The sequence below is a fragment of the Nyctereutes procyonoides genome, unplaced genomic scaffold, assembly GCF_905146905.1.
Source record: "Nyctereutes procyonoides isolate TBG_1078 unplaced genomic scaffold, NYPRO_anot_genome, whole genome shotgun sequence".
NCBI lineage: Eukaryota > Metazoa > Chordata > Mammalia > Carnivora > Canidae > Nyctereutes > Nyctereutes procyonoides.
The window spans coordinates 13,235,622-13,255,581 of NW_026575034.1; the positions used below are offsets into that span (position 1 = coordinate 13,235,622).

Here is a 19,960-nt window from a genome sequence, read left to right on the forward strand (position 1 = left end):
ATGACCCTGGGGTCAAGACCTGAGCCTAAGACAGATGCTTAATGACTGAGCCACCCAGTAACTTTTAGAGAAACTGTCAGAATGTTTCCCAAAGTAGTGGACCATTTTATACTCTCATCAGCAATGCACAAAGACTCTAATTTCTCTGCATCCTTGCTAATACTTGGTATTATCTTTTTAATTATAGTTATTCTAGTTTCAGTGTAGTATCTCATTGTGTAATTTGCATTTCCTTAATAACTAACGATATTCATTATCTTTTCTTGTGTTCATTAACCATTTGTTTATATCCTTCTCCAAATAACTTAGACCACAATATCAGACATCTTTTGCCCATTTTTTGAGTTGACTTCTTAATACTGAGCTACAAATTTTTTTATATATTATAGACATAAGACCTAATAAGATGTATCACTTCCAAATATTTTCTCTCAATCTGTGGTTTGTCTTTTCATTTTCTTATTGTTGTCTTTTGAAGTGCAAAAGTTTTTAATTTTGCTGAAGCCTAATTTGTCATTTTTTTTTCTTTCATGGGTTGTGCTTTTGGTATTATATCTAAGAATGCTTTATTCGACTGAAGGTTACAAAGACTGTATCCTATATTTTCTTCTACAAGTTTCAAAGTTTTAACTATTACACTTAGGTCTATGATCTATTTTGAGTTACTTTTTGTGTAGACAGTCTAGATTATGCACTTTTTGTGTGTAAGAGTCCAGATTATTTCTTTGACAAGTGGATATCCACTTGTCTTGGCCCCATTTGGTGAAAAAAACTATCCTTTCTCTTTTGAATTTTCTGGCTTCTATATCAAAATTCAATTGACCATAAATGCAAGAATCTATTTTTGGACTTGCAGTTCTGTTCCAATGATCTACAGGCCCATCTTTGTGCCAATACCTCACTATCTTAATTACAGTGGTTTTATAATAAGTTTTGAAATCAGGTAGTGTCAGTCTCCCAAATTCATTCTTTTTCCAAATAGTTTTGACTATTGTTGGTCATTGTCTAAATTTAAGAACAACTTGTCAATTTCTATCAAAAAAGCCTGCTATAAGTTGATAAGGACTACACTGAATTTATAGATTAATTTGGGAGAACAGTACTGACAATACTGAGTTTCCCAATCTTTTAATATGAAGTGCCTCTCGATTTATTTAGATTTTCTCTAATTTCTATCAACAGTGTTTTGTAGTTTTCAGTTTATAAATCTTCCTCTTCTTTTGTTAAGTTTATTCTAACTACATCATTCTTATTAATACTATTATGAATGGAAATGTTAATTTCAATTTATGATGGTTCATTGCTAGTATACAGAAATAGTTAACTTTGTCACTGATCTTGCATCTTGTCTCTGTTAAACTGTTTTATTGGTTGTAGTGTGTGTATGTGTATTCCTTGGGATTTCCTACACAAAGGTTCATATGATCTATGAATATGGGACAGTTTCATTTCTTTATTTTTATTCAGGATGCCTTTATTTCTTTTTCTAATTTTCCTGGTGAGAATCACCAGTACCATGTTGATTACAAGTGCTGAAATAAAAAATCTTTATCTTGTTCTTTTTTTTTTTTTTTTTTTTTTACAATTTTACTTATGTATTCATTAGAGACAAAGAGAGAAAGGCAAAGACATAGGCAGAGGGAGAAGCAGGCTCCATGCAGGAAGCCCAATGTGGGACTTGATCCCGGGAACCCACAAGTCCCAGCCCAATGTGGGACTTGTGTGTTTGTGTGTGTGTGTGCGCGTGCATGCACAAGTGTGTGTTTTAAATAATGTAAGAACCGGGATCCCTGGGTGGCGCAGCGGTTTAGTGCCTGCCTTTGGCCCAGGGCGCGATCCTGGAGACCCGGGATCGAATCCCACGTCGGGCTCCCGGTGCGTGGAGCCTGCTTCTCCCTCTGCCTGTGTCTCTGCCTCTCTCTCTCTCTCTCTCTCTCTCTCTCTGTGACTATCATAAATAAATAAATAAATCTAATAAATAAATAAATAAATAAATAAATAAATAAATAAATAAATAAATAAATAAAGTAAGAACCAAAACCTACTGACATTTTAAAAGGGTGACTTTTGTCAAAGGACATCATGGCTCCTTCCACAATTTGGCAATTGTGGGCATTGCTGCTATAAACATTGGGGTACAGGTGTCCTGGCGTTTCACTACATCTGTATCTTTGGGGTAAATACCCCAGTAGTGCAATTGCTGGGTTGTAGGGTAACTCTATTTTTAACTCTTTGAGGAACCTCCACACGGTTTTCTAGAGATGAATGGATAAAGAAGATGTGGTATATATACATTGGAATATTCCTCAGCCATCAGAAAGGACGAATACCCACCATTTGCTTCACATGGATGGAACTGGAGGGTATTATGAGGAGTGAAGTAAGTCAATCAGAGAAGGACAATCATCATATGGTTTCACTCATATGTGGAATATAAGAAATAGTGAAAGGGAATATAAGGGAAAGGAGGGAACTGAGTGGGAAAAAAAGAGGGAGACAAACCATGAGAAACTCTTAACTCTGGGAAACAAACAAAGGGTTGCAGAAGGGAAGGAGGGCGGGAAGATGGGGTAACTGGGTGACGGGCACTGAGGAGGGCACTTGATGGGATGAGCACTGGGTGTTATATCCTGTAAATCAAACTTCAATTAAAAAAATAAAAAAAAATAAAAGGGTGACTTTTATAGCATGTAAAACCGCTGTGGGGCCTATTTATTTCTGGTTTACCTTTATTCATAGGGTGCAGTGCTACAGAGTTTACCAAGTTATCCCTACTCTGGTAAGTCTTCAACTCTAATCTCTGTCTCCCTAATCCCACAGAACTACCAAAAAGACTGCTCATTCTATTAGTCACTGGCCTCTCCGGAAGGAGCAAATACCGTTCTGATAGCCCCAAACTCCAGGCTCATTTTTGTGAATTTCTATCCTCCTCCAGATCTCATACTGGTAATTCTGAGGAGCTTGTTAGTTTTCAATGGTTTTAAGCACATTTTCATTGCTAACAACTTGTCTGGCTTTTCTAGCTACTTTAAGGGGGGAATGATGGTCTGAGTTACCTAGTTAACTATCACTATATGCCAGGGTCATCCATTTTTTAAGGTTTTAAAATAACCATAATTTTATTACCAACAATATTTCTTGTTTGAGGATATTAAATGTTTCAGAATGGTATAACAAATTAAATTTTAAAACAACTTTCTGTGCCATAAAAAATGTATGCAAACCCTTTTGGGCTTAGATAGTTCAACATTAACATAATTAATTTCACTGTTTATGAACCCTAGCCATAACCTGAAAAGACCACATTCATTTGTGCAGCACATTTTAGTCTTCAAAACACTTTTATCATGTTATTTTTAACTTGTTCCTAGTAACTCTTCTACTTATTTCCTAAGTATATAAAACATTACATCTTCATTTTGAAGATAGATAAACTGAAGTCAAACTCACTCATTTATTTACTTCTAAAACAATGTAAGAAATTGCTCCGAAATTCAAACACACATGACTTTTGCAATCTTACCTGACTTCCCATTGTGGCAGTCTGTACCAGACTCAGATTCAGATGTTGAAACATATTTCAATATTTGATGTCCACAGCTTATAGAATAAAACAGATAAATATACCTTTATAAATGAGGCAAACAAATTTTTCCCTAAACACGAATAGAAAATCTGCTTAATTTTTAAAGATCCTAACAGCAAAACAATGTACAATTCCAATCTCTCTATAAACTTAATAAGTAGGCTTTATCTTGGAAGGCATCCTATGTCCCTGAAGAAAATAACATATTTTGAAAGTCAACCCTAAGGTCTGGTAAACACTTATTACTGATAAAAAATGGAGAAATAAAGACAAACACCATATGAACTGGGTACTAAGGTACAATATACCAAAATAATTCTCATAATTTACTGGTATCTTGAGATGGAATACCACTATACATCACCTCAGATAGCAATCACTTAATTGGAAAACAAATACTTGCACTAAAATGAGAAAAAGTGTATTAAGAATAAAAACTACTCAGTAAAGAAGATAAAAGTCTTAATACATCAACTAGTTATAACAGAAAACTAGTAATACTTTATTAAAATAACCTATATTTTGAAATAGAAATAATGAACATTTGGGAAACTTACCTGTTACATAAACTGCTATCTGAATTTCTAAGTTGCTGGTAAATATCTGGTGAATTGGGTGCACTGCCCAGAGATCTGTGTAAAATAACACCTGGCTTAGCAAGAAAATTGGCAGTGTCAGGAAATTCTATAGGTGATTGATTAGTTAGAGAGCCAGCAGACACTGGTCCATGGCTTGGAGAATTCACAGGGCTCAGGCTGGGAAAAGCACCTTAAAAAATTAAAAGAGAGGAAAGAGATCAATAAATAAGTATGTATGCATGGGTAGGTGTTTAATGTCTGTGTGTATTTATAAAGAACATTTTCCTTCCTTAAAAAAAGCATTTACAATTAAATGATAAAACAGATTTCCAGGTGGAGCTATCTTCAAGACATTATAGCCATTTAAGCAGAATATAGATCATATCTGCCATCATCAGTGAGTGTGAAATAAATACCTTGTGGCAGGATGGCACAGATATTAAAAAGTGTACCTAAAATGTACAAAGTGTGGCACATATTTTCTTAAGTCACATTGGTCTTTATCTGTCATATTTTATATCCCTATCAGCTTATTATCCACATGAAAAAGTATTGCTACCAAATTTTACTGAAGAACCAAAGTTCTTAACAGCAATTAGCAAGTTGAGCAATGAAAAATTATGTTAACACGACAGCTGATCCCTTTTCAAAATATATCCAAGTATGTCCAGTTCATTCATTCATTTAACAAATACTTGAGAGCCCACTATATGGTGGAAAATGTGCTGGGTTTCACAATGGAGAAAAAGATACCATCCCTGCAACTCAACAAACCTAGAGATTAGTGGAGAATACAAACAAGTGCTAAGCACTAAAATTAAAAAAAAAAAAAAAAAAAAAAGCCAGAGTGCTTCAGAAATACATCTCTAATGCTATTGATTTGCTCCAAAAACCTTCACTGAGTGCCCTGAACTAAGGTGGAATGGGTATATCTGGAGAAAGGTAGGTAGATTTAAAATTTTATTTGGAAATAAAGATCAAAGTAAAGTGTGAATCAGAGGGGAAAGCAAACACAGTTATCAAGGAGCTAGGATTTCTTCAGGCATAGTGGTATAAACACTTACAGATCTGTGTGACGGTTAATTTTACGTGTCAGTTGGGCTAGGCTATCTAAGGTGTCCAGCTGTTTGGTCAACACCAGGCTAGAAGTGGCTGGGAAAGTATTTTTCAGAGGTGATTAACATTCAAATCAGTAAACTGAGTATAGCAGATGATCCTCCCTAATGTGTGTGGGTCTCATCCAATTGGTTGAAGGCTTTATAAGGAAAGACTGAGGTCCTCCAAAGAAGAAGGAATTTTGCCTCCAGACTGCCTTCAGATGCAGGACTACGGTATCAACTCCTGCTGGTACTTCTAGCTGGACAGCCTGCCCTTCAAATCTCAAACCTGCCGACTCTCACAATCTTGCAAACCAATTCTTTAAAAATAAACCCATCCCTCCAACTCTAGCTCTCTCTGTAAATACATACACACACATCATATTAGTTGTCTGGAAATACTAACAAGGTGCTATTTTATTTAATACAATGTGTTATCTTAATAACTTTGTAAGTAATATTTTCATTTCACATGTGGGGTAAAAAAAAACTACAAAAAAAGTCTAAAAACTTGATTTAATTAACACTGTGAGATCATACTCCTTCTCTAGAGCTGCCACTACTGTTCTATCAGATTGATTTATTTAGAGGCTCCTATACAGTGTTAGAGCTGAATGGGATTTTAAAAAATCTGGTCAACCAATTTAATGTTTTAGAAGAGGAAACTGAGGACAAGAAAAGACACAAGAAGAGTCTTTCCTGTCATAATGATTAGTTACTAACTGGAAACTAAGGTTCCAATTTCTAGCCCCCTTTTCTCTAATTATACTAGTGAGTGTCCAATATCCTGACAGGCTAAGAAGAAGAACGGGAACATAATCTTAGGGTAGAAAGTTGACATAACAGAAAAACCTAGCAACCCTTAAAAAAATGCTTTCTATAATACAGATTCACCATTTTTATTTTAAACCTTTTTTAGTGTGAAATATAACATACATACGGAAAATGGAACAATAGGAACACTCACCACTCAAGCTAAGACAGAGATCAGAAACCTGTCTTCTAACTCTACTTCCTCTCATTAAAGGAAATCATTATTTTGACTTGCATGGTATTGCTTTTCTTCCCTTTCACTATATTGATGCCATGTGAGTACATATTTTTTTTAACAACTGAGATTAATTTTGCTTTTTTTTTTAACTTTGTAAACAGAATTAGACAGTAAATATAAATGCTTCTATGCTTTGCTTACATTTTAAAAAGATATTTCCAGGCAGTTGCATAAGATTGAGGTTCTCTGATTTTCAATGCCATATAAAATTGTATGCATGAATATAGCACAATTTTATTTCTCTGCTCAAGTACTGAACTATCAAATTGTCTTCCAAAGTGGCTGTAGCATTTCACTTTCCCATCGATGCATCAGTGTTCCCATTTCTGAACATTTTTTACCACTTGTCCTTGTCTGTCTTTAAATTACAGAGCTCCCAGTGGGTATGAAGTCTTGAGTTAGTGTGGTTTTGATTTGCATTTCCCTAATGATTAATGATATTGAACATCTTTTCATGTGGTATGGGCCACTGGTATATCTTCTCTGGAGAAAGATCTATTCAGATATCCTGCTCATTTTTTAATGAGGTCATTTGTCTTTTTATTACTGAGTTGTAGGACATCTTTGTATATTCTGGATACAAGGCCACTATCAACTATATGATTTGTAAATATTTTCTCCCAACCTGTGTTTTGACTTTCTTTAGGTGTCTGTAAAAATACAAATGTTTTTAATTTTAATAAATTCCAATGATCAGGTTTTCTCATTCATGAACTGTGCTTTTGAATTTTTTTTTATTTATTTATGATAGTCACAGAGAGAGAGAGAGAGAGAGAGAGAGAGAGAGGCAGAGACACAGGCAGAGGGAGAAGCAGGCTCCATGCACCGGGAGCCCGACGTGGGATTCGATCCCGGGTCTCCAGGATCGCGCCCTGGGCCAAAGGCAGGCGCCAAACCACTGCGCCACCCAGGGATCCCTGAACTGTGCTTTTGGTATCACATATCAGAACACTGTGTTCAATACCCAAAGTCACAAACATTTTCTGTTTTCTTCTACTAGTTTTAACTCTTACAGTTGAGTCTATGATGCATTTGTGTTAATTTTTAATTATGAATAACAGGTAGGATTCCAAATTCTTTCTTTTTCCTACGTATATCCAGTTTTCTCAGCGCCATTTGTTAAAAACACTGGTTCTTTCCCCCCACTGAATCATCTTGGCACCCCTGTTGAAAACCAGTTGACCACGTAAGGATTTGTTTCTAGACTTTCAATTCTATTCCATTGAGACGGAATATCCTTTTGCCAGTATCAATCTTTTTTTTCTTTTGACTTTTTTATTACTCAAAAAAGTTTCATTATTTAAAGTTAGCTTTCTAACTCTGTGCTTGTGCCTTCAACACTTGCACAACGATTTTCTCCTCAATAAGGAAAGCATGCTTGATCCTGTCACGAACACACTTAACACACATGGAATCACCATAGGCCCTGCTGATGTGTTTTTTCGTTTTAGACAATCTCATAAGGACTTTAGGTCTCACAGCAAGAACTCCTCAAAGTTGGCCTGGGCACATGCCACATGAAGACATTGGTGCTTTCCCAACCTTCTTGGTATAAAGGTAAACTATTCTATTACCAGGGGTTCCGGACAGCCTAATTTTGTTAGAGGCTGTAGGACAGCCTACGATGGCATGTCAAACGCTGAACTGTTCTGAACACCTACGGATGCTGTCCCCGGAAGATGCCAGTACCGATCTCTATTATTATAGCTTGGTAATAAGTTTTAAACTTGAAAGTGAGAGTCCTCCAATTTCTCCTTTTTTATTAAAAATTGTTTTAGCTCTTCTGGGTGCCCTGAATTTCCACTTGAATTATTTTTTAAGATTTTATTTATTAGAGAGAGAGAGAGAGAGAGCACGAGTGCATGAGCACAAGTTGGGGGGTAGGAGTAGAGGGAGAGGGAGGGAGGGAAGCAAACTACCTCCTGAGCAAGGAGCCCCATACAGGGCTCCATCACAGGACCCTGAGACCATGATCTGAGCTGAAAGCAGATGGTTAACTGACTGAGCCACCCAGGTGCCCCTCCATATGAATTTTATGATAAGCTTGTCAATTTCTGCAAAGAAACAAGCTCAGAGGGATCCCTGGGTGGCGCAGCGGTTTGGCGCTTGCCTTTGGCTCAGGGCGCGATCCTGGGGACCCGGGATCGAATCCCATATCGGGCTCCCGGTGCATGGAGCCTGCTTCTCCCTCTGCCTATGTCTCTGCCTCTCTCTCTCTGTGTGTGTGACTATCATAAATAAATAAATTTAAAAAAAATTAAAAAAAAAAAAAAAAGAAAAAAGAAACAAGCTCAGAACATGATAAAGATAGCATGAAATCTAGAACAATGTGGGGAGTATTGCCATCTTAACAATATTACATTTTCTGATCCACAAACACAGGGTATTTTTATATTTATTTAGACCTTTAATTTCTCTCAACAATGTTTTATAGTTTTCAGTGTACAAGTTTTATGCTCTTTTGTTAAATCTATTCCAAGTATTTCATTTTTTTAACTAATAACTGTCCATGGAATTATTTTCTTAATTTCAGTTTGCATATTCATTGATAATGTATAGAAATACAATTTATTTTTGCATTGAGATCCTGTATCCTACCATACTGATAAGTTTCCTTATTGGTTTATAATAGATTTTAATGAATTTCTTCAGATTTTAATGAATTTCTATATGATGTCATCTGCAAATATAGTTTTACTTGTTCCTTTTATTCCTTCTTACCCAAATGCTATGTCTAGAACTAGAACCTCCAATCTAATATTAAGTAGAGGTGGAAATTATTTTATAACTATTAAAATTATTTTATAGTTTCATTTTATAATTTCTAGTTCTCTATATTCTCTCTTTGATGAGACACTGTTGTCATAATTCTTCTTAAATACTGTAGATAGGGGTGCCTGGGTGGCTTAGCAGGATAAACATCTGCCTTTGGCTTAAGTCATGATCTTGGGGTCCTAGCATCAAGTCCTGGGTAGGGCTCCCTGCTCAGCAGGAGTCTGCTTCTCCCTCTCCCCCTCCTCCTCACTTGTGCTCTGTCTCTCAAAATAAATAAAATCTTAAAAACATTTTTAGATATGGTTTCCACTAGTACTTTAAACATATTTATAATAACAGATTTAAGTTATTACCTATTAAGTCCAAATCTAAGCCCAATTAGGGAAATTTTCTGTTGGCAAAAATTTGTTTCTTTGCAAGTTCCCTGTGGTCATCTAGTATCCAGGATTTCCTTGTAAATTCCCAGACAGCTCGTTTGCAGCAACTGAAGTCCCAGCCTTAGGTGCTCACAATGTTGCCTGGCATAAGGTTTTGTTCGTTTGTTTTTTTAGATTGCTGAGCTCTGAGTCCAATCAAATACCCACAACACCTGGGAACAGAGATTTCCCAAGGAGCTTCAGATTGGGACAGATTTGTCTATTTCTCTCTTTAATTCTATCGATTTTTGGCTCATGTATATTATAGCTGAGAGATCAAACCTACCTGCAACTGTGTATTTAGAGTGTGCATCTTGTAAAGATGCATATGCTTGAGTCTTGTGTTATTAACTGCCTGACAATCTTTGTCTTTTAACTGGAGTGTATTTTCAATTTTTTGTTGAAAACGGGTTGTTTTAAAAATATGCGTAACAACTCCCGCAGATCCCTGCCTCTGCTCCCCGTCCCCCACAAAGTGTATGTTTAATGTAATATAGTGTTCAATCTATCTTGCTATTTCCTTTTTTAGTTGCTCCCTTTTTTGTCTTTTATCTTGTTTTGGATTCTTTTGGATTATTCAAGTTTTTTTTTTTAATCATGCCAATGTTATCTCCCATATTCATTTTTTTCTTATACTTTTTTCTTTTATTCTTTTAATCGTCACTCTGGATACTATAATGTACATATTTGAAGTATGACTTTCTCTCAAATTTATACTTTTTTACTACTTTTCAATCATTGTTAGTACAAGCTTAAATCTATTTACCCCATCCTAACCCTTATACGCTATTTACCATATATTTAACTCCTTCATATATTATACATGCTACAAGAAAGTTATTATTTTTTAAGAGCTTTTATTTATTTATTAATGAGAGACACACACACACAGAGAGAGAGAGAGAGGCAGAGACACAGGCAGAGGGAGAAGCAGGCTCCATGCAAGGAGCCTGACGTGGGACTCGATCCGGGATCTCCAGGATCACGCCCTGAGATGAGGTGGTGCTAAACCGCTGAGCCACCCGGGCTGCCCTATTATTGTGTTTTTAAACTAATATTCACCTATGTATTTAGGCTTACTAGTGCTTTTCATTCATTTCTGCCTGTCTACACTTTAATCTGGATCATTTTCCTCCTAAGCTACTTCCTTCTCTGAATCTTAGTGCAGGTCTACTAACAATAAATTCTCTTAGCTTTCACCTGTATGAAAAAAATATTATTTCCCTTTAATTGTTAAAAGATATTTTCATTGGGCAGCCCGGGTGGCTCAGTGATTTAGCACCTGCCTTCAGCCCAGGGCCTGATCCTGGAGACCCAGGATCGAGTCCCGCATTGGGCTCCCTGCAGGGAGCCTGCTTCTCCCTCTGCCTGTGTCTCTGTCTCTCTCTCTCTCTCTCTCTCTGTGTCTCTCATGAATAAATGAATAAAATCTTTTAAAAAAAGATATTTTCATTGGATAAATAATTCCAGGTTGGCATTTTTTTTTGTTTTTTCAATACTTTAAATATGTCATTCTATTGTCTCTGAGTTCATACTTGCTGTTGCAAAGTTACTATCAATATTACTGTTGTTTCCTGGAAAATAGCTTTTTTTAATCTGGTTGAGATTTTTCTTGCGTTATAATTCAGGAGTTTGGTGGAAATCCCTAGCTATGATTTTCTTTATCTTCTTGGGGTTCACAGAGTTTCAGGAATTTGTTAATTCTATTATTTTGGAAAATTATTCTGCCCTATTGTCTCTTTCCTCCCCTTTTGGAACTTCATTTATACACACATTACAACCATTAGTTGGGTCCAATATGTCTCTTAAATGTTCTGTTGCTTCGGATTATCTGTTAAGGACTATTACATTTTCCATTCTGTATTATCCTTCTTTATCTCTGATAGCTTTCCTTGCTTAGGAGTCTGCATAGGCTGAAATTAATATAGCTACACTTGCTTTCTTTTGATTAGAGTTAGCATGGTGTACTTTCCTCCATTCATTTACTTTTAATCTTTATGTGTCTTTATATAGAAAGTGGGTTTCTTAGACAATATAGAGTTAGGTCAATATATAGCTTTTGATCTACTCTAAAAATACATGTCTTCATTTTTTTTAAAAAGAGGGACAGAGAGAGAGAGGGAGGGGGCAAGAGCAAGCAGGGTGAGTAGAGGGCAGAGGGAGAGAGAGAATCTTAAGCAGGCTTCACACCCAGCACGGAGCCCGGATGCGGGGCTTGATCTCACGACTCTGGAATCATGACCTGAGCTGAAATCAAGAGTTGGACACTCCACCAACTGCATCACCCAGGCATCCCACAATATATGTCTTTGATTGGTGCATTTAGACACCTGATGTTCAAAGTGATTCCTGATACAGTTGGATTAATAATACCTATTATGCCTATTATTGTTTTCTATTTGTTGCCCTTGTTCTTTGTTCTTATTTATCTCTCTTACTCTTCTGCCTTTGTGGTTTTGAGCGTTTTATATGATTCCACTTTCTGTCTTTTCTTAGAATATTAGTTATACTTCTTTTTCAACTATTTTAGTGGTTGCCCTAGAGTTTGTAATATACATTTACAACTAACCCAAGTTCACTTTCAAATAACACTACACTACTTCACAGAAACCTTGTAATAATGAGTACCTTATATAATAAAATAATCCTAATTCCTCTGGTCTTATATCATTACTGTCATTCATTTCATTTATATAAGGATATATAAATGCAAATATATACATAAGATATATATAAGCATGTAGAATTGAATACATTGTTGCTATCATTATTCTAAATTGTTATTTAGATCAAGAAAAATAAAAGCTTTTAATTTTATCTTTACTTATTCCTTCTTCAATGCTCTTCCCTTCTTTTTTTTTTAAGATTATTTATTTATTTATTCATGAGAGACACAGGGACAGAGGCAGAGGGAGAAGCAGGCTACATGCAGGAAACCCAACGTGGGACTCGATCCTAGGACACCGGGATCACTCCCTGAGCTGAAGGCAGATGCTCAACCACTGAGCCACCCAGGCGTCCCTGTTCTTCCCTTCTTTATGGAGATCTGAGTTACTAACTTGTAGTACTTTTCTTCTCTTTAAAGAACTTCTTTTAACATTTCTTGTCTGACACATCTACTGGCAATAAGTTCCCTCAATTTTTGTTTGTCCAAGAAAGCCTTTTTTCTCCTTCAATTTTGAAGAATTTCAAAAGTTACAGATTTCTAAGCGAGTGTTGATTCTCCCCCATCACTCTACTTGAATGGTTTATGAAGATAAGTTTGATGTAATTATTATTTTTGTTCCTCTATAGGTAAGTTATTTTTCCCACCTTTGGCTTTTTTAAGGATTTTTTATCTTTGGTTTTCTGTAATTTGAAATTTTTCTGGATCTATGATTTGATGTTTAACACCTTATTTGAGAAAATCCTCAGTCACCACTGTTTCAAATATGTCTTCTATTCTTTCTTGTTTTCTTTTTCTGGTATTTCTTTTGCAGTTGCTCACAATCCTTGGATATTCTGTTTTCTCAGTCTCTGTCTCTTTGTTTTTCAGTTTTGAAGATTTCTGTTGACATATCCTAAAGCTCAGAGATTCTTTCCTCAGCTGGAGGGGAGCTCCATTAAAGGCATTATTTCTATTACAGTGCTTTTGATTGTGACCACTCATTTTTGTTTTGTTATTTTAGGATTTCCACCTCACTACTTACATTACCCATCCATTCTTGCATATTGTCTACTTAATCCATTAGAGCCCTTAGTTTGCTTTTAGTTTTTTTAGTTTTCCCTCTTCCTTTGGTGGGAGAATGACTAGAGCAGACTGAAGCTGAGTATTTCCCTTCCCCAGGTTAGCTGGGCTCTGATAAATTCTCGGTTAACTAGGCTCTGGTCAACTAGTTTCTCCTAAGGGCAGCCCTGTTAAGAAGAGGAAAGTGCTCTGGTGTCTTTAAAAATGGTTCCTTTTCCCTTCCCCCTGATAGAAGCATGTTCTCTATGATTTCTGAGAGAATCTGGTCAAGCTCTTAAAGATGAATCCCACAAAACTGTGGGGGGCTCCTTATGATTGGGTCTCTCAGGAGTTTTTAACACTCAGAGTTACCCTCCAGCAAGTTGCCAATTACAGTTCAGGCTTCCCGACCCCAGCACTGGTTCCAGGCACTGGTCCTGAGTTTCCCCTTCTCTTCTCCAAGAAGTCATTACTTTCTGTATTTGCTTGCTTCTCCAGTTTTGGAGAGACCAGCTGCCCTGTGTCCTATCTCTCTTACGGATCCTCGAATAGTTTTTTTTTTTTTTTTTTTAAAGTCTGTTCAGCTTTTTTACTTGTTAGGACAGAATGGCAGCTTCTAGGCTCCTTAACGTGCAGAACCAGAAGCCACAAGTATTCTGTTATCTATATATTTTTCCCCCGGTGTTTCAGTTTGGATATTTTCTATTTTTCTGTCTTCAAGTTCACTACTCTTATTTTCTGTTGTGTCTAATCTGTTCTTAAACCATTCTATAAGCCTTTTAATGTAATCAACCACATTTCCCAGTTCTACACTGTCCATGGTTTCTTTTCTGTGTGCTCCAGTTCTATGATAAAATTATCCATCCATTTTTGTCCACCTTTCCATCTTTTTTTTTCTTTTAAACATTATTATTTTAAAGCTTCTGTTAAATTCAACATCAATGTCATAGGTAGATCTCCCTTTAGTGTTGGCTTTTCTTGCCTGTCAATAACATGGTCCTGCCTCTTCACATGTTTTATTGTTTTTCTATTGTATGCCAAACATTGTATATAAAAGAATTCTGTAATTGTATATTCCATTGCCCATATCAGACATAATGTACTTTATTTATTTATTTTTTTAATATTTTATTTATTCATGAGCGACAGAGAGAGAGAGGCAGAGACATAGGCAGAGGGAGAAGCAGGCTCCATGCAGGGAGCCTGATGTGGGACTCAATCCTGGGACTCCGGGATCACACCCTGGGCCAAAGGCAGCCACTCAACCGCTGAGCCACCCAGGCATCCCCATAATGTACTTTAAAAGTAGGTATCAGTGTTGTTCTGTTATTGCTTATGTTGCACCTGCATCTGTCGTCTAAAACATTTTGAAGTGTTCTATAATCTTTTGAGTTAAAGAAAATTCCTTAATTAGTGAGGGTGGGTGAAATGGGTAAAGGAACAAACCATGGGGATGATGACTAGAGTTGTTAATACTGGATTGTATATTTGAAAAGTGCTAATAGAACAGATGTTAAAAGTTATCACAGGAAAAAATTGTGACTATGTATGGTGACAGATGTAAACTAGACTTACTGTACTGATCATTTTGTAATATATGCAAATATCAAATCATGTTTGTACACATGAAACTAATATATTGTTATATATCAATTATACCTTAAATAAATAAATGGGAAAAATTCTATTAGAAAGACTTATTAGGATAGAGTCAGGTTTCTTCCACTCTCATATTAATTTTTTTTTCCTTTATAATTGCCACACTGCAAAAGAATACCCTTTCCAAAGAATTTTCCCTTGTTTTGGATATATGAATCTGGATCTGCAACTCTTGTTGTTAAGTAGCTCTGTATTTTATCCCTGAATCCCTAGTGCCTAACAAAGTACCAGGTGCAGAGTGAATGTTCAAAAACCGTTATTGAATGAATGAGCAAATGGTCAACTAATAGCCAATCCAAATTGCTTAGTCATATTAATTTACAACACATAAAATGGTATTCAAAGTTACCTCTAACTGTATATTGAAAATATTTTGCACTATTATATACTTTGAGATCTCCCACATTTAAATCATAAAGAATGATTTCTTACCAGCTCTTCTTAGACCTATATGGTGAGTTAGGGATACAGAAGATGACCTTTGCTTCGGGATTGTCAGAAGATTTGAACTAAAAGGCCCATTTAGATAGGATCCTTGACTAAAAGGGAAAGATAACAGATTAAGAATTTTAAAGCCAAGGGAAATTTCCTCTTTTTTATTCATGGTCTTCAGTTCAACTAGGAAACATTTACTTATACATTCAGAGTTTAGACATCTATCTAGTGCTTACAGGCCTAAAGGAGGAGCCAGTAAATGTTTTCTGCAATGGACCAAATTAGCAAATAAATACTTTTGGCTTTATAACTACTCGACCCTGAGAATAAAAGCCACTGTAGCATAAAAGCAGCCACAAATAATAATAAATAAGTATGATTGTGTTTCAATATAATTTTATTTGCAAAAAACAGGTTACGGACCACACTGAGCCCACGGGCTGTAGTTTGCCGAACCCTGGTATTAAGCAGGTTATCAATAACATCTGGAGGACTTCTTAGAACACAGATTGCTAGTTCTACCTGCAGGTTCATTAGGTCTGGAGCAGGCAGGGCCAGTAATCTGCATTTCTAATAAGTTCATAGATGATGCTGGCACTGCTGGGTCCAGGGACCTCACTGAGAATCACTGGCCTAAGATATACAGTTTTCACTATTTCTTGCCCCCTCTCTTCACAGCTATTGATTACCCATTAATTCAGTCACTTCCTGTAACTATTTATTATAGGTTTCAGAGCTCTTATGAAGAAATTAAACATAGGTAGGCAATCACACAGTACAGCAATGTGATACATAAAATGCAATTTAAGATTATATATTTGAAAGCTTTCCAGTGCCAGCCATATAGCAAGTACACCATAAATTTTACCCTTTCTTTGATACTCACTAGCCTGTTTTCTTCTGTCAACATCTCACGTGGACACTTTGCCACAGGCTCAAGGACAAATCTAGATTATCTGCTTTTCACTCAGTATTTTTTAGTGTAGGCTAAGTTCTCAATAAACTCTTCTCCAACTGCTTCATCTTTTCTGTATGTCCATAGTCATTATTCAAGGAAGGCCTATTTTTTCTGTGACGTAAAAGATTTTGTTCACGTCTCTATTACATTTATACATAGTGTATTAGAATTTCACTGATTATAGATTCTTTTCCCTCATTATTTTGTGATTTTCTCTAGGGGCTCTAAGACATATCTCTACATTGCCAGTGGATATAGCACAGTGCCTGATAAAGGTGTTCAATGGGATAAATGAATGATCTTCTCTTTAGGTTCCTAGTCTCAATTTTCTAGAGAATATATCGATCATTTTTGCTCCCCAATTTTGGGTGGACTCTCTTTCTTTCACTAACTCTTGCTTTCAGGCTCTCCTTGGACCTTTTTCTAGAAACTCATGTTTGTTCTATATTCCCATGGAAGAAAAAAATTCTGTATTACAAAAAGAGAAGGCATGCAAAACCAGTTAGCAATCATTAAAACTTCCTTACTGACATTAACAAATTTTTAACAACACTATTTTATTGTGTACCATTTATTGTTTTAGGTAGTTTACATACTTTTATCTTTTTTAGTCTCCTACTATTTAACAGATAAGGAAACTGAGGCTTCTAGAGGCTAAGTAATGTCCCCCCATTCACACAGCTAAAATTTACAGTGGCAGAGCTAAAATTCAACCTCTAATTTGTCTCTACAAGGAGAAAGCATTGACTTTCTACCTATTTTTAAAAGGTCTTGCCCACATCTCCCACAAAACAACTCTATCTTTGTGTGTTTCTCCATCTGTAAAATTAGAGATTCAGAAGTAAGGGCTCCCCCCACCAATTTCATGGGTAGAATTTATTGATTCATCAGTTGCATATAACACCTAGTGCTCATTACATCAGTGCCCTCCTTAATGCCCATCACCCAGTTACCCCATCCCCTCATTCATCTGCCCCCCTGAGGTAAGGACTTTTAAATGAACATCTAACTTTTGGAATGTATCATGTTTTATCCTCAAGCCAGTAGTAATGATAATTTGTTGATGATGTCACAAAAAGAGGCAGTATGCAAGTAATGCCACCCAATAAATTCATGTCCCTGCTAACACTCAGTCCTTCTTTGTATTTGAGATTTCCTTGTTCACATGTGAAGTGGGGGAAATGAAGAATGCACAGTAAGAATACCACTCGGGGCTATCTTCAAACAGAAAAATTTGTGTATTCTACCAAAGTTTACTCCCTGATTAATTGTCAAAACAAAGCTACGTCTTTGTCCTTTTCAAAATGGGCCCACAGCAAGGCTCCATAGCTTTCTACCTTGATATTGGGTCTTAACAATTGAAGCATACCATACAGTCAGTTAGCTGTTTAGAATTGAGAAGTACAGGTCAAATTATAGGTTTCCAGCTGAGTTCTAGAATCGTCTCATTAATTCCTGGCCTACAACCAGATAAATGTACACTTCAATGAGATTACATAAAATACTGAAGAAAGCAGAGGAAAGAAGGATGGGAATCTAAAAGTTTATTAATAGTTGGTAGGAGGATAATTGAAATCAGATTTGGGAATCATTACAAGAAATTGTCAAAAGTTAAGGTCACAGAGTTAAGCCACATGTTAAGAGTTGATTTTCAGCTAACCAATGCAAATTACTCTGATAAGGTTTATATCAGTGTGTGTGTGTGTGTGTGTGTGTGTGTGTAGCTGTATAAACTTGTTGGCTGTATGTCTAGATTCACAGAGTAATTCTCTTAAGAAACTTAGATGATGCCATTAGCCCCCTTGAATCTCTTCAGCTCAAATAGGGTCCAGGGATTGGTATAAATCTCTAATACATTATGAGATCCAGAATTGAGAAGCTGGTTCCCTAGTGCATTATTTAAGGAACATAGTTCCTAACAAGTTCTTAACGGAGTAACAGATCAGTTATGGAGAGGAAGGATAAATTGGAGAATAAGTTAAAGGGAAGGTTCCTTAGCGTAGGGGTGATTATAGTCAAAGGCCATGGAGTTTTGGGAAACAACTTGCCTGTTTTTCCCCACAGAAAGTCTGTTCAAAGGAAGTGAGCTGTGGATTCTAAATATATGTATGTGCTCTGTTTAGCCACAGGGAGGGCTGGGTCCTAGCAGTCAGTCCAAGGATACAAGCATAGCCATTTTTTAAACCATAGTGTCAACCCTGGAACTCAGAGATGGGTAATCCAATTGTCAGCTAACTCAAAAAAACCTTATTCTACATTTCCTGGAACTTCGTGACCACAGAATCTTTATCCTAGGTCTTAAGCTTCAGCAGAAGGCAGCATCCATTGTCATAATCTAATATGGACACCATACTCCTGCAGGACATTTGTTAAGCAGCTGTTTACCTTTAAAGATCCATTTTAACGTAATCAAACTCATCACGGTAATCAAGCAGGCCTCAGAAGAGCAGTAATGACTAATACACAGTAGAAAGTGAAAGTGCCAAAAATAAAATAAATAAATAAAAATAAAAAGAAAGTGAAAGTGCCATAAAAGAGGTAAAGAAAAGGTGTTAAGGAGATTCAAAGGTGAAACAGAGGGGGATCCCTGGGTGGCGCAGCGGTTTGGCGCCTGCCTTTGGCCCAGGGCGCGATCCTGGAGACCCGGGATCGAATCCCACGTCGGGCTCCCGGTGCATGGAGCCTGCTTCTCCCTCTGCCTGTGTCTCTGCCTCTCTCTCTCTCTCTCTGTGACTATCATAAATAATAAATAAAAAAAATTTAAAAAAAAAAAAGGTGAAACAGATTACTTCTCCTTGGAAACCAAGGGAGGAAGACATCAGGGTGTTAGTCTTTAGAGGTGACATCTGAGCCCAATCTTTTAGGCTATACAGACATGAGGGTCAGAAGACCTGTTCTAGGGGGAGAGAGCAACTATAGGGGGGCATAGAAGCAGACAAATAGAGGGAAGTGCAAATAGTTAAACATGATTGGAGTTTCAGATAAATAGAGAAAGACTGATGTATTTTGGTGTTGTAATCAATTAAAATCTCAAGTCCTGTGAGAGATGAACAGTGCTGAACTCTTCAGGGCAGGTAATACGGTGGCTGTTCAAATGCAGTAACTCTTCTGCCCCGGGGTTTTCTTCCTTTGGATTCCTGTTATCATATCTATCATAAAGTGTATAATACTTCACTTTTTTCTCCAGACAAAGCATGAAGAAAGGCAAAATTCAATCCTATATTACTCTCTATTCAAACAAGGTGGGCTGGGAACTTTATTTCAGCTTAATTTTCAAACGGGTTAAACTAAAAATGAAAATTATCAGGAAAAGTTGAAGGAAGAGTTTAACACACGTCACATGCCTACATTTTCACCTAGAGAGCATTCCAAGTCATTTTTCTGTTCTCATTCTTTGCAAGATTGCTCATGTCTTTTAGTTTGTTTACTTTTTCCAAGTAAGAGTGCAGCTTTGACATAAGGGAATAACAGGGTTTCAAACCCCAGGCTAGGAATTTGGGTCCTATTCTATAGGCATTGGTAAAGGTTCCAAAAACTTGATGACTGTTTAAGGAAGATTTGTGGCAGACAGGTAGGAGATGGATCAGGCTGGGAAGAATATTAGAAATGGAAAGGCCAATTAAGAGGATAACAGTCCAGGTAAGAATAAGCATGAAGCAGTGTAGGCAAAGTGAAAAAGAAGAGAGAGCAGAAAGGAAA

The 19,960-nt window shown here is 36.6% G+C and overlaps 1 protein-coding gene and 1 pseudogene across 1 annotated transcript in view; both read right to left on the reverse strand.

The window, feature by feature from the left end:
- Nucleotides 1-19,960, reverse strand: part of PDE3B (phosphodiesterase 3B) — a 164,434-nt gene that overhangs the window by 30,027 nt on the left and 114,447 nt on the right. The window contains exons 5-7 of the mRNA XM_055317939.1: nt 15,301-15,407; nt 4,144-4,354; nt 3,524-3,600 (exon numbers count right to left, since the gene is read on the reverse strand). Of these exons, the coding sequence (XP_055173914.1) occupies nt 3,524-3,600; nt 4,144-4,354; nt 15,301-15,407 (395 nt within the window). The remainder of the gene's footprint in view (nt 1-3,523; nt 3,601-4,143; nt 4,355-15,300; nt 15,408-19,960) is intronic.
- On the reverse strand, nt 7,609-9,816 carry LOC129504740 (60S ribosomal protein L34-like; annotated as a pseudogene).